Here is a 16,672-nt window from a genome sequence, read left to right as displayed (position 1 = left end):
CAAGATCTGTAACGTCCAAATATTCACCACAAACTTATAGTTGTATCGACATAAACAAAACAAAAAAGTGTGGAGCAGGAAACCACTTTACAACACAAAAGTCAAAAGAGGTCACTGAAGACATACGAACTGGTCGAGCGGTTTGGGTGACTAGTCTGTCAATCAGAAGTTTATGTGTTCAAACCCTGTAGAAAATATTCGTTTTGTTTTTTTTTTAAAGTGTGTTCCTATTTTCATCAGAGGACTGAGAACATTTCTTTGAATAAATCTTTGGAAATTACTTTTCTCTCAAATTCGATTAGAAGCGAACATTATATGAATTGCTAATCTAAAATCCACAGCTGAGAACAAAATATTAAGTATGTTCAATATGTCATTATTATCATTTGATTTGTAATTAAAAAGTAATTATAAGCATTGATGATTTCAGAAGATTCTCCCCGGTAATGGTCAAGATATGAATGAGAAAAAACTGATAAAACATTATTAGTCTACTTTGAGCATGATCGAAAATAACTTATGGCCACGAAGGGGAAATTTATGTCGACAGGGTCTCAAATTCTCCGACGGGTCATGACCTGAAATTATCATTGTTTGAAAGGTTTCCTTAACAAATAGAATATTATATTTATTTCTCCTTCTACGTTTTGAAATGGAAAAATCATAATTTTAAATAGAATTATAATACGATAAGCATAAAGATTTATACAACTAATGAAGTAAATATCCTTGTGTAAGTTATCGATTTCCATTCGGATTAAAACTCGAATATTCGTTTGCATCACACTTTAAAGTAAATCCTCTCTATATATAGTTCCTACTGGAAAGCATGTTTAACTCCAATTACTTAATCAATATTTTTAATAATATATTTTTATTGTAATACTCTTACTATTCAATGTTGTATGCACTTAATTTCCCAAAGCAAAACCTCACAAATGTATAATTGACTATCAAATAAATTATCATTTAGTTTACGTAAACATTGCATCGCCTGATTTGAAACTTCGTATTTTAAATAATAATAATAATAATAATAATAATAATAATAATAATAGTAATAGTAATAATAATAATAATAATAATAATAATAATAATAGTAGTAGTAGTAGTAGTAGTAGTAATAAAATCATAGCCATATCTTTATCAGAATTTCAGGCTTAGTCAATAAATGAATTCAACATAGTCTCTATTCGAAGCTCTATTTAATCGAATCAGATAGAAATACGAAGAGGAACTTCGAGAACAGATAAAAGAAAAATGTTACTTTGGTGGGTTTGGATGTAACTTTTAAGAGTTAGTTCTTTTTTTTTTTTTTTTTTTTTTTGCAAATTGCAGACAAATGCCTTGGACACTTTTTTCTTTTCTTTAAGTTAACTGATTCACCGAACGTATCTGACATATGAGTAACTTGTCTCTATATTCTACTCGGTTATACACGTTTTACAATCTTTTCCATTAACCTTGAACGACAAGAACACGAACACAAAAACATCCACATAGGTATGACAGTTAAAACTTCTAACCTCCCCCACGGGGAATCGAACCCGGGACCACATACACCTGAGGCACACGTGCTAGCCACTAGACCAGCGAGAAGAGCAAATAAAATGTATTTTGTAGTGTCTGAAGTTTATAGCTATTTCACCCTGTTGTAGTATGTTTATTGATTTTTTAATGTTTACCGTATTCGTTACTTTGAGGAATGATATATATTATTGATATAGGTTTTATTACATATTCGGCCATAAATATTATATAAATTATCAGAATTATTCATGATCTTCCATGGAAATTCACTGGTGCATGCGCAGTAGACAGACAGTGTAATTGGAAGATGAGTTCAACAGAGATTATAGGGCTATATTCCGCCGATTATATTTTATTTAATAACTATTTAGAAGAGATAACGAAAACGAGTCTACATAATGAAGATGGAATTTCCGTAGAAGATAGAATGGTGAGGTGTATACGGTTTGGGGTTGATATGGTTGTTGTTGTAGAATCTAAAAAGAAAATTAATAAGATGTAGAAAACTTGAGAAAGGCTTGTGAAGAATATGGGATGAAAATAAATGTTAGAAAGACAAAATCCATGGTGATTGAAACGAAGCGATCGGTGTGAAATATAGAAGTAGGAGCGGGAAAAAACAACAAGTGATTAGTTTTCGATATCTGAGTACTATTACTAGTGATGATTTGACATGCGAACGTGAAATAAAAGCAAGGATAGAAATGGCGAAAAGAGCCTTTAGGATGGAGGAAATAGTATTTTGAGGGGTATGGTGGCAGGGAAGAGAGGGAGAGGACGAATTAGACTATATAGAAACAGAATTAGGCTATTGGCGATATCAAAACAGAAAAATCGTATGTGAAGATGGAGAGGTTAACAGAAGATCGTGGAGCATGGCAGCTTCTCAGCTGCGGTAAGTGACCCGCTGGTAATGGCGGAATACTTCTGATATAATGATACTGATGATGCACAGTAGGAACAGAAATATCCACTTTACTGTCATTGCTAATACGAATCACAATGCAAATTTCTACAGGTTGTCAAAATACCTCGCTCTAAAAGCTGTAGAAAACTATCTGTTACTATGCGAGGGAAAATCATAGGTCGAGCAACAATTAGACAAATTGCCATTCAGATAGCTAGGGGTATGAGCTGTGACGAGAAAACAGTGAAGAAATTGATTTAGCGGTATGAAGAAGGTAGTGAATATTTCACATCTTGGCCAAGAAGTAGGAGACCAATAATAATAATAATAATAATAATAATAATAATAATAATAATAATAATAATAATAATAATCATCATCATCATCATCATCATCCCAGGAATTTATATTTATTTCCAGCAAAACTTTTGCATACCCTCCTAGTGCAATATGATGTTTTTGTAAAACGGCAATTATAAAATTGTCAAGCTGAATTTGAAAGTCATAATAAGTAGTGCTTTATTTACTTATTGCACAATTCTTTTATGCCAGTAGCTTTCGCCACCTTACTCGCTCTTCATGCTTACTCAGGAGGAAGCTGCAGGTCCCTAGGTTGGGAACTACTGCTTTCCACCAAGGAATTCAGACAGCCTGTTAGAAATTTGCGTTCTGACCAACATCAGAAAATTGTGTTCTTCTGTTTCTACTGCGCATGCACCAGTGAATTTCCATGGAAGATCATGAATAATTCTGATAATTTATATAATATTTATGGCCGAATATGTAATAAAACCTATATCAATAATATATATCATTCCTCAAAGTAACGAATACGGTAAACATTAAAAAATCAATAAACATACTACAACAGGGTGAAATAGCTATAAACTTCAGACACTACAAAATACATTTTATTTGTTCTTCCCGCTGGTCTAGTGGCTAGCACGTGTGCCTCAGGTGTATGTGGTTCCGGGTTCGATTCCCCGTGGGGGAAGTTAGGAATTTTAACTGTCATACCTACGTGGATGTTTTTGTGTTCGTGTTCTTGTCGTTCAAGGTTAATGGAAAAGATTGTAAAACGTGTATAACCGAGTAGAAAATAGAGACAAGTTACTCATATGTCAGATACGTTCGGTGAATCAGTTAACTTAAAGAAAAGAAAATAGTGTCCAAGGCATTTGTCTGTAATTGTAAAAAAAAAAAAAAAAAAAAAAACTCTTAAAAGTTACTTTCAAACCCACCAAAGTAACATTTTTTTTACCTATTCTCGAAGTTCCTCTTCGTATTCCTATCTGATTCGATTAAATAAAGCTTCGAATAGAGACTATGTTGAATTCATTTATTGACTAAGCCTGAAATTCTGATAAAGATATGGCTATGATTTTACTACTACTACTACTACTACTACTACTACTATTATTATTATTATTATTATTATTATTATTATTATTATTATTATTATTATTATTATTTAAAATACGAAGTTTCAAATCAGGCGATGCAATGTTTACGTAAACTAAATGATAATTTATTTGATAATATTTACTAGTCAATTATACATTTGTGAGGTTTTGCTTTGGGAAATTAAGTGCATACAACATTGAATAGTAAGAGTATTACAATAAAAATATATTATTAAAAATATTGATTAAGTAATTGGAGTTAAACATGCTTTCCAGTAGGAACTATATATAGAGAGGATTTACTTTAAAATGTGATGCAAACGAATATTCGAGTTTTAATCCGAATAGAAATCGATAACTTACACAAGGATATTTACTTCATTAGTTGTATAAATCTTTATGCTTATCGTATTATAATTCTATTTAAAATTATGATTTTTCCATTTCAAAACGTAGAAGGAGAAATAAATATAATATTCTATTTGTTAAGGATACCTTTCAAACAGTGAAGATTTCAGGGCATGACCTGTCGGAGAATTTGAGACCCTGTCGACATAAATTTCCCCTTCGTGGCCATAAGTTATCTTCGATCATGCTCAAATGGACTAATAATGTTTTATCAGTTTTTTCTCATTCATATCTTGACCATTACCGGGGGAGAATCTTCTGAAATTGTCAATGCTTATAATTAGTTTTTCACTACAAATCAAAGGATAATAATGACATATTGAACATACTTAATATTTTGTTCTCAGCTGTGGATGTTAGATTTGCAATTCATATAATGTTCGCTTCTAATCGAATTTGAGAGAAAAGTAGTTTCCAAAGATTTATTCAAAGAAATGTTCTCAGTCCTCTGATGAAAATAGGAACACACTTTTAAGAAAAAAAAAACGAATATTTTCTACAGGGTTTGAACACATAAACTTCTGATTGACAGACTAGTCACCCAAACCGCTCGACCAGTTCGTATGCCTTCAATAACCTCTTTTGACTTTTGTGTAAAGTGGTTTCCTGCTCCACACTTTTTTTTATTTTGTTTGTTTGTTTATGTCGATACAACTATAAGTTTGTGGTGAATATTTGGACGTTACAGGTCTTGCAATGCATAAAAGGGTTTTTCGTATAAATTACATTCAATTTTATGTCCTAATAACTTATATACAACAGGTTGAATCTGTGAAATGATTGGGGTTGGAGTGATCGTAAATATTTTCATAGTTAGGAGCCTGGATATGCAAACCCGCTTAGCGTGAGGATTTACTTATGTGAAATTTGGTACATGAAAAGCAGTTGTTGTTTGTTCCAATGAATTGAGTATACTATTGATCGAATGTAGCGTATACCCGCGTACTTCCTAAATTTTAGGTGGCTATTGTAACATACATACAGTACCGTATGCAAATCATATCTATCTTGTTATGCATATCATTATTTTTTGTGTCTAATTTGCGTATAAAATATATATATTTGCCGTATAATAATTTGCATATAGTTAGGTTTAAGTAAAGGATTAATTGTGGGAGTAATTGTGTAGAGTCTATTTCATTTTATGTGTATTATTATTATTATTATTATTATTATTATTATTATTATTATTATTATTATTATTATTATTATTATTATTATTATTATTATTATTATTATGTGTTTATGTCAGTGTCATGTGAAGGATCAAAATAAGTAAGAATATGAATTAAATGTTGATTTCAAATAAAATGTAATTGTAAGGCGATGCTCTGGAAATCGTAGGAAGTTGGAACTTAGCTCGCATGAAACCCAGCACATAGAAAAGACAAAAAAAGAAAAGTTTGAAGATTCTTTGTCTGCAAGCAGAGAACACCCAAGAGTTTGAAGCAACTGGTACATCGTTGCTAACTCTATTGTCCATAAAGTAAGGGAATATGGCTGAAATTTCAGTATATAGAAACATATAAAGGATATCGACGACAAAGTTACTATGGTCGGATACGGTGACAGCTGGAGACACCGAGACGAGAACAGCCATTGTTAAAAACGCTTGCTGGAGCTAAGAGGTATATGCGAAATTTTCATTTACAAAGAAGTGTGAACTTTTGACTAGTTGACCAGAAATCGCACCTTTTGCGTGGGAAGTATCATCTCCAACGAACATTCCGCCAGCTCAAGACGGATCTAACAATTTGCAGCTCCCTTCACCTCACCGGAGCAAAATCAAGGAAACGAGCATTCCCTGTAGAAGCCTTCACCCCTGAAAATAATTTTACTTCCACAAGTAATTATTTTAGTATTGTAAAAATTTTCTTGAAGTTTCGATATTATAGTATGTAAGATAGGTTACAACATAGTATGTAAGATAGGGATAAACAAATTAGGCCTAAAAGAACAATAAGAACATTTCGGCGAAACAATCTGAAAATTCAAATTTTAAAAATTTAAGGTATTTTTTTTCTTTACTGTAAATTCAGTGTACCCTGCTTAATGTGTAATTACACCACATTAAAATCTACTCAGCAAATGAATCTGTTCTCATCATTCTCCACAGGAAGTCCACTAAGGTATGTAAAAGTGTGCTATTATTGTGTATTCCTTTCAGCTGTCCTGAAATTGTCAAAGTCCGGTACAATGTGGTTGAGCAACAACCAGATATTGTTGCGTAAGTTGGAAATAGTATTGTCTCGTAATACCTTTAGTAAAACACGTAGACTTGCAAATTAGAGTATCATCTTTGATTGAAATGCTATTATAAATTAAATTCACTTTGTTCAGCATAATCTCTTTATCAGTTTAGATTAAATTTTGCCCTACCGACATTTAAATCAAGCTCTACCGACTTTGCTAGTAATTTGCATATAACCCAGATCATTTGCATTTCAAGTTAACATATTTAAATTTATTTAAATTTTCATTTTATTTATATATTTCACACCTTGGAGCCCCTTTGTGGCTCTCACACCCTTTACACTATACGATAGTTTCCAAAATTTACAGGTGGGTATACGCCGTATACCCGCGTATACCCTCCATTACATCCCGGACACCCACTCAGGAGAATGTGCATGCCCCGCGAAACAAAATCCTAAATACGCCACTGACTATACATATTGTCAGTACAAAACTATTTTTAATGTAATTCCACCCGTTTGTGAGGAGCAGCCACTTTTGTTGAGCAATGCATGTCAATTAATGACTTTACATATGGTATCGTAAACTTGTACATCTTAAAACTTGATTATTTTTTTAAAAAAAAAATATTGCAATAAGCAACGTTTTCTTCGGCGTTTTCTGTTCTTTAATGTTCTCTCTTACTACGAAAAGCCTTAATGGAGCCCTAGTAGATGAATATTACTCTCTTACTTTAGTATCGAAATTTAAGAAATTCCAATTTTCAGAGCTAAAGTTTATAATGAAGGGCTGAAATATAAATGTTTCGATATTTTTATTATAATTACATATGGTGCTATACCTACTTTGCTAGAGTAATAACAATAGTAAATGCTTCCTACAGTAGAAAATAAATAAGTAGACAAATAAATAAACTTCATAGTTTTTTTTTTTTTTTTTTGCAAAATTTGAAGAAAGATATTTCTACTGGGACACGGTATAAAAAGCAATTTCTTTTACACAATATAGATCTGTATAAGAGAAAAAACTATCGTGAAAAATTTCAGCTTTGATATTTGGCTCGAACAAAGTTATGGATTTTCGAAAATTGGACAATTAGCGAGAATTTGCACTTTAAGCATTTTTTTAAAAAAAGGAAGACTTATTTGTGCAGTAGACATATTTTCATTGCTACTTCCATACATATATAACAGAAATTCTCTTTTAAAAAGTTACTACTCATTAGTAAGAAAGAAAATAATTATTACCCTATTAACCTTACTTATAACATTGAAAAAAACTTACGTTTGATATTTTTTCTAATCTGATTGACTGTTAAGGAGCATATTTATTTCTTCAAAGGTTTTGTGGATTCTATGTGATCTGATTGTTGAAGTTATAGGTTCAAGAGGTGATATTTTTCTTAGAATATTTTTAATAAATAATCACACGATCACTAGCAGACTTCTTAAATGACGTTCTAAGTCCTGGAGGATGGTAAATCGTACAACACTTCATTGTTCTCTATATTGAGTTGTTCAACCTGTACCAACCGCCACTGTTCATCATAGACACATGGCACTATCATTTGTTTGCAAAATCAAGGGCAGAAATTGGCAAACACAACGATACTTGTTGTGCCTTCTATTTAATCGAAAGTAATTCTTGCCATACCAGGAGGCAAAACGTTGCCACTCAGTTTCTAGTCCAAAATGTGGTTTTGCATTGCAAATGTTCGAACTCTTTTCTATTCTTTTTATTTTGGCTCCACTTTCATCCGTAAAGTAAATAATGAGCGTGCAAAGACATGCTGCATTTGCTGTACTTATTCTTAATTCAATTATAATAACCACTTTCACGTTTTCCAATACGCTTTTAAGTTTTACTAGTTTTAATACTTTATTTTTATTTGCGATTTGTTATTAATTTTATTTGCGATTGGTTATCAATCTTCCAATGTGCTTTTAAGTTTTACTAGTTTTAATACTTTATTTTTATTTGCGATTTGTTATTTATTTTATTTGCGATTGGTTATCGATCTTCCAATGCGCTTTTAAGTTTGACTAGTTTTAATACTTTATTTTTATTTGCGATTTGTTATTAATTTTATTTGCGATTGGTTATCAATCTTCCAATTGCTTTTAAGTTTGACTAGTTTTAATACTTTATTTTTATTTGCGATTTGTATCAATTTTATTCACGATTGGTTATCAATCTTTAATTTTTAGAATTAACTTCTTTATTTAAATTCCGCAAGTTTAGTGTAAGTTGTAAATCATTCAACATTAAAATAGAAATAATAAATTAAAACAATGTGTTCTATGATTCAAGTTGGTAAAGTATTTAGTTCAGAAATAAATGGTTAACAGTAGTGTAAACATGCGATTTCCGTGCAATTTTTGAAAATTCATAACAGTCGAATATCAAAATTGAAATTTTTACTATAGTTTCCTCTTATATAGATCAATATTTCGTAAAAATGCTTTTTATTCCGTGTCCCACAATCAATTATTGATATCATACTTCAAACTTTGGAAAAATTACAAAATTTCAAATTTTAAAAAATCATAAAAATTGTAGGATGCGCTTATGAACGTTGTTACTCTAGCTCTAGTAAATATAGTACCGTATGTAATTATAATAGAAACATCAACTTTGATGCTTCATCCCTTGATTATAAACTTCAGCTGTTAAAAGTGATATTCGTAAAATTTCGATCCTAAACTTGGGGAGTAATTTTCAACTAATAAGGTTCAATTAAGGCTTTTCATGCTAAGAGATAAAATTATAGAAGAGAAAGTGCTTACGAAAATGATACTTATTGCAATGTTTTTGATAATTTAGTCCTAAGATCTACAAGCTTACCCTAACGTCTGCAAAGTCACTAACTGGCACGTGCTGATCAAAAAATGGGCGCCACTCACAAACGGGCTGGAATTAAAATGTTTAAAAACAAGTTTCGTGCTGTCAATGCACTATATGGTAATAAAAAAAGGAAATTAATAAATTAAAAATGGTCAAGCAATTCTCTTTGGGTCACCTCATGTGGATTCACCTACTACAGATTTATAATTTTTCTCCTTAGTTCGAGCTTGACATCCAAAATGAAAATACTTTTACGTGACATGATATTTTATATCAAATCTCTATGTGAGGGTTAGCGGGTCAATATTTATTGTACGTATTCCTACTATACACAGGAAAATATATTTATCTTTTCTTGTTCATAGATGGTCAACAGATTGCTAGAGTTACTGTTCTCTGGCAGAGAATTACTTTGGATACAACCAGAGAGACTACGAAATAAATTAAACATTGAAACCTTAGTTTTATCATCTGTAAAGTTATTTTGATATTTCCTTTTTGCATTAATAAAAATGTTTCCCGTTGTTATAAATTTGCAATATAAATGGTATCCTGCTCTATCAAGGTAGTACCCCATTGTTCTCCATAACAATATTTCAAATGCTTCCAGTAGTTTCGAGTTGCTCTTTCGTAAGTCCAGAAATCTGCTCATACAACACAATACTGTACAAAATAGTGCGGCTCTACAGTATATCGAACTTACGAACACGGAAATGGAAAAGCGAGCACTATCATAGGATATTCAAATTGTTAAATAAAGGGCAAGCAAATTTAATAGTTAAATAAAGGTTCGTATATTATATCAATAATAAAATATGTGCTTACTAAAGAACGTATGCTTGATGGTTCATATTCTTCCATTAAATTTAAGTTCCTAAGTTCCTTTTCAGTATTTCTTAACTCAGCTTGAAGCTTATTGCACTGTTTCTCAGCAGTTTCTTTCTCTTTTTTCTTTCTCTCCGAGTTTTCCAAAAGCTGTTGCAACTGCTGGGTCATAGTTTGAAAATTGGTTTCATACTCAAGTAACTCTTCTTCTAAAGATCTGCAATGAAAACAAAGTAGTGTACATTATAATATTACAAATAGTATTTCTCAATATTGAATATTCCTATGTTAACAAATTAGAACTGTAATGTATAGTGTGTATACATTCTTTAGCAATCAGTCAAAGAATTAATTAGATTATTTAAGTGTTTCCTACGATTTCCTAAGATATAATAAAATTCGTGTGTGTATTAATAAGTACACTGACGAAAGCACTAAATATCTTCAAAACCACATTTGTAACAATTTCAGTAATATAAGCAAGGCATAAACAAAAAGTAAAAAATCATACCCATTCTTCCTGGAACCAATACGGTGAAAAGTGAAGTCAAAACTTGATTATGATAGAACATCTTCTCACTTTCTGTTTATAATTAAGTTATCTTGAATTGTACTTTCAGAAGTTAGTGATGGATGCGATGATACGTTGCCAAAACTGTTTCACGAATAGATATGTATGAAATGCACATACCTATACAGGCTTTTAGTAATATATTTAATTCTTTGTTCAGTGTATGCTTTACTAATAGAAATAAAAAAAAAATATTTTATCTTGTGAACGAACTATCTAAAACTAGAAATCGGAATGTGGTAGATACAAACATAGTTTCAGGTTTTAATACAGTCTTCTTCTAAACCGTAAGCTTTAACCCCTTCGGGATCCTATGGTACTGTACAATTTGTACCATATGCACTTTTCATGGTACATTGCGTTATTTCTCTTCTATTTGAGCTTTTTCGTCCGGTTTTTTTTTGGTTTGTTTTTCAAGTCCAGAGACATTGTAGAAGACATTACATATGGTTTCAGACCGTCCTGCGTCCAGACATAGGATGTGATGACGTCATAAGTCAAAAATTTCTTTTCTCATTTTCTAAGCCTATGTTCAATATTTTTTGGCGGGCTTATTTTTCTACGTAGAAGATTGAAATTTTGCACAAACATTCAGTTCACCGAGTAGTATTTACCAGATTTTTTGTTCCGATGTCAGTGCTAAAACAGGGGGGGAACCAGAGGGGCAAAGGGGTAAAAAAGGGATTTTTTACCCCAAAAATCCCGTTTTTCGTCAGTTTCCCGCCTTACATACACGATAGGACCACGTGAGTCATACTGTCTGAAAGGCCGTTCCATTCTGAAGAGAACGACGGTCGAATTATTATCCTAGGGTAATTAGGGATGTCTCAGGGAATTTTTAAAAAATATACTTCTATATAGGGAAAAATGAGGCATTGTCGGTATATATATTTTTTGGCGGGCTTATTTTTGAACGTAGAAGATTGAAATTTTGCACAAACATTCAGTCCACCGAGTAGTATTTACCAGATATTTTGTTCCGATGTCAGTGTTAATACAGGGGGGAACCAGAGGGGCCAAGGGTTAAAAAGGGATATTTTACCCCAAAAATCCCGTTTTCCGTCATTTTCCCGCCTCACATACATGATAGGACCACGTGAGTCATACCCTCTGAAAGGCCGTTCCATTCTGAAGAGAACGACGGTTGAATTATTATTCTAGGGTAATTAGGGCCGTCTCAGTGAATTTTTATCCAAATATACTTCTGTATAGGGTAAAAGTGGGGCAAAGTAGGGAAATTTTTTCTGGCGGGCCTATTTTTTCACGTAGAAGATTGAAATTTTGCACAAACATTCAGTCCACCAAGTAGTACTTACCAGAAGCTTTTAGACCCAAAGAATCCCTTTTTTGGGAATTTTCCCCCTTTACATACATGATAGAGACACGTGAGTCATACCGTCTGAAAGGCAGTTCTGTTCTGAAGAGAATGATGGGCGAAACATGACCCTAGGGTAATTAGGGATGTCTCAGGAAATTTTTTCCCTGAGATCATGGTGTTTTGCGGTCGTTTTGGGCATGGTGGGAATTTCTGATAAAATTTCTCCCGCCCTTACTATTCAAGATAGAAACTTGAAATTTGATACACTCATTTAGTTTATCAAGTACTATTCATCAGATTTTTTGGAGGTCTCTACGTTCACACAGGGTGGGGCCAGGAGGCCCAAAGTTGGACAAAAAAAATTCCCATCAAATTCCCTTTGACATCAAATTTCCTCTCCTGGTATATGGTATGGGCATGGAAGTGATACCATTTGAAAGCCTGCTTTATTCTGAAGAGAATGAGGTATGAACCATGATTCTAGGATAAATAGTGACGATGCAGTAGCTGTTTGACTGAAAGTCTAAAAAATAGCCCAAAATGCCAGGATCCGGAAAGGGTTAAAGTATTATAGTTTCATAGAACTACTGTAGCTGCCATAATGTAAGTAGACAACTAGTTTAAATTCTTAGTCCTTCCTCGTTTTCCACTAACTGGATGCTATAATGTTGGTGGGCCTAAACATTTTATTTCTCTATATGTTTTAGACACATCAACTGCTAATAATACACCATAATTGGACATAAGATATTCAACTACTTCTTCGTTCAGATATTTACCATTTCATCTGCTAACAGAGTAACATTTGCACTCGCGTGATTGTCCATTATTCATTGAAGATATAGCAGGATGTCTTCTGAAAGCTGTTTGGAAAAGAAGCACAAATGAAATTCTGCAAATGCTTTTCCTTCATGAAATTGATAATTTGAAGCATTCGTTCCGAAAATGTCCACAGTTTCTATTTTTCTATAGAATATTATAATATTACAGATTCTATAGATTATTCCTGACATGGAGGAGAGAAGTATTGTTATCTTAGTTATAGCTGCAAGACATGTGAAAGATAGCAAAAGTTTGCACGGAGTAAGAGAAATCAAACCTACCTACCAAATGGAATAATTACATAAAGATTATATAACCCAAATTATCTACCAAATATATAAACCAAATAGACAAAGTAGTAGAAGATACGTGAGAAAACTTCCAACTAGAACAAAATTATTTTTTATTTATTTCCATTAATTCACATTCGAATTTGAGTTTTTCGAGAAAGCACGTGCAGGGATACCATCTTACGATCTCTATATCTAGTGAATGATCGTGGAGTGAGTAATTTTTGAATTAAAATTACCCTGTAAAGAACGTCTATATAAATAAATCCGAGAAACTCGATTTTAGGGGTACATATCTCTTATCGTCATTTCAATCAGAAGATCTGTTCCTTTACTGGAGATCATTCTACACCAATGGCTATATCATCCTCTGACCAGTTAATCATAATTGATTTTTGTCCCAAAAGATCATTTTCACATATTTGTTATAATTGTTATCAGCGCCTTGCCTGAGGTGGTAAGACTTATACGAACCCATTTCAAGGGGACACATTATTAAAATTACAATCCGAAATTTTCACTATATATTCTGTTAAAATTAAAGTATAAGACTTAATGATAATTTTAGATTATAGTATCTTTAACTGTACTGCCTCTTGTTTCTGTCATAATAAAAGACCTTAAGGCGCTTTCTAAACATTAATTTCACTTTCATAGGTGTAATGTTATTGAGTCTGTTATTGTTGACCACTAATAACATTTTTAGCACCATAAATATTCACTTTTGTAGATGTTCCTAAAAACCACATATAAGGTTTTATCCTCACACCTGTCAATTTCTTAATTTCAATGAGATTTGTCGATTGATATACAGAGTAATTCCGGGAGAAGTGAACATAGTAAGGATGAAAGTGAAAAAATCTTACAGAGAAATGGCTTATTAACAATTATATATGAATAGGACAGACCTTCTGCATTCTGAAAATACAAGTATGATTCATATCGTGTCTCAAGTAACGTGCACAGAAAGAAATGAATCATACAAGGTAAATTATTCACTTCAACCCACACGTTGGGGTGAAGTGAATATACATATGGGGTTAAGTGGTGAGAAGAAGTGTCCTCGACACAATGTAAATAACAAGATATAGACTGCTATATAATCAGTATACAGCTAATGAAGAACACCTACATGATGTAAAGGTACATAAGCTATTGTTGTAGAAATGCTTAAGAAGCAAATAGATATACCAACCCGAACTCGTGTCAAAAGTACCGTCTCAGGAACATTGAGTTGTTTGACCTTACAAGAAAGAGCACAATATTTGAGTTCCCAATAGGTCTTAAACACAGGTTTCTCCTATACAAGACTGTGGTTTGGAGGACAGACAAAAAATAGTTAATGTAAATATATATATATATATATATTCTTTGGCCCATTGTGTATACATGGAATGACTAATGATTAATGCTATATGGAATGATTAACAAGACCATTCACATCACCCCAAAATATGTTAGTCGTTTCACCAGGGGCGGACCAAGACAAAATTTTCACCAGGGCAAAGTGACTATTTGGCGCCCCCTAATCCTAGCCTACATTTTACATTTTATTACGCTGGTTTTAATATAAAAATATACTATGGATCAATTACATTGTGTTTTTCTTCTTATTATTTATGTACTGATATGTATAAACAAAAACTATATCGAATAGCATTTATTGAATACCACTAATGGTAACATGATTTCTGCTATATTGTAAATTGTTTTATTATATCAATAACATCAGGAGTCATTTTACCATATATCTGACTATGTAACAATCTACTATAATAACGTTAAATACCAATAAATACATTACACGTATGTTGAATGTGTTTTACGCACAGCAATATAAACAACCCCTTTTAAGTAGGTCCTAGTAGTTCAAGTCCGTAATAGCATTCATAAAACGTATCTCATGAATTTATACAAAAGCTGAACACTCTTACAAGACTAAAGCTTAATAATAGGTTTTATCAAGTATTAGAAACCCTTTAACTTTCGGAAGTTTGGTAAGTAAGTAAAGCATATCAAAATCAATTTAGAAAGGTTTATGAGAAAGCCTCCATACCCTTTTCTTCCATAAAAACAGTACCGGCACCTTAAAATCTAGAATAATTTACACAAATTGTTTTCCTAATTTTACAACCTTTGACCTCAGGTGTGATAATTAATAGCATAATAAAACTTAAGAAAAACTAAATTAAAAATTAAATTCCACTATTACTGAAAATTAGCAACAAATTAAACCATTTTAAATACATTTGTTTTCAGCACCTCACAACAATTACAATATAACCTGAGATTTCTTGTCTGCAAATTTCTCTGGCAATGACATTTATGTCAATGTCTTGAATAATGTAGCCTGGAGAAAAGTTCACAAAGAACATGACTCACTAGAAACAGTACCAACTCCCTCTCCACTCTTTCTTCTACATGCCATGTCTCCATTTATCGATACAGCCCTCTAGTACTATGAAACTCTCTTCTTTGATGGTAAAATGGAAAAAGATGATGTAATTGACGGTACTTTACAAGATTATAAACCAAGCAAGCAAGTAGGAAACACGTTATAAAAAAAATTTACTTTTTGAGGCTCGTTTTGGCGCCCTCCGACTGTGGCGCCCTGAGCGGTTGCCTGGGTTGCCCGGCCTTTGGTCCAGCCCTGCATTTCACCCCACCTCGTCGTCGTTTTTCAAAACATGTTTTGTAGCTTTATGTTCGCAATATATTGAGACACAGCTATATACATGCGTATCTAATAATCGCCCCATGCTGCTGTGGAAGTATTGCGTACAACACAATTACTTCAGGAAAGAATTGCCCTAGTTTCTTACTGTTCCATATTACAATAGCATTCAATAGTTCGCTTCTTTCCTCTGTACACTACCTCCATCGTCAGCCCCAGATTCAATACTGCACACACAGGGGCTTCGCAAGGTCAGCGCCGATCATGCTTTGATGCCACATATCATTAACCTTAACTCTATTCACTTCAACCCTATGGTCACTTACTCTATATCACATCTTTGGTCAATTATTGTACACTAATTCTATTGTAGAATTTAGAGAGATAATATAGTTGTTTTAGAAATATATTAATGCGAACATTTTATCAATATTAAGTGTAGAACTAAATTACTGCACGAAAAAATACTGTAAAATTTCCTGTAGTAGCATCCATCAGTTTCAGTGTATACAGGAATGAAAGCCAGCTCATAGAACAAAATATTCCTGCTGGGACTAATATTAAAGGCAAATATTATTCCCTGGGAAAACGCATTTTAACATATTTCATTTTGTAAAACATTGAGCATTTTCACGATATTTTACTTTTCCCAGTATATTACATTAGTTATAAATGTAAATATAGGCTACTATCGAAACACTGTACTCGGTGTTCGAATTACTGTGGAAGTGAGGAGAATAACTACCTCTGTAAAGAAACAAAAGTACCGCAAGCACTGGCGCAAATCCTGGGGGGATGAGGGGGACATGTCCTCTCCAATCCTGGAACTAGAGGGACTGTCCCCCCAATAATCCGACTTGATTTTTTATATATATATATATATA

General features: G+C 32.6%; 1 protein-coding gene across 1 annotated transcript in view; it reads right to left on the bottom strand.

Annotated features, from left to right (window-relative positions):
* Nucleotides 1-16,672, bottom strand: part of LOC145672601 (structural maintenance of chromosomes protein 6-like) — a 355,639-nt gene that overhangs the window by 87,148 nt on the left and 251,819 nt on the right. The window contains exon 17 of the mRNA XM_081741761.1: nucleotides 10,114-10,330. Within this exon, the coding sequence (XP_081597887.1) occupies nucleotides 10,114-10,330 (217 nt within the window). The remainder of the gene's footprint in view (nucleotides 1-10,113; nucleotides 10,331-16,672) is intronic.

The sequence above is a fragment of the Thermobia domestica genome, chromosome 16, assembly GCF_964235325.1.
Source record: "Thermobia domestica chromosome 16, izTheDome1.hap1.1, whole genome shotgun sequence".
Classification (NCBI taxonomy): domain Eukaryota; kingdom Metazoa; phylum Arthropoda; class Insecta; order Zygentoma; family Lepismatidae; genus Thermobia; species Thermobia domestica.
This window is presented reverse-complemented; position numbering and strand designations above follow the sequence as displayed.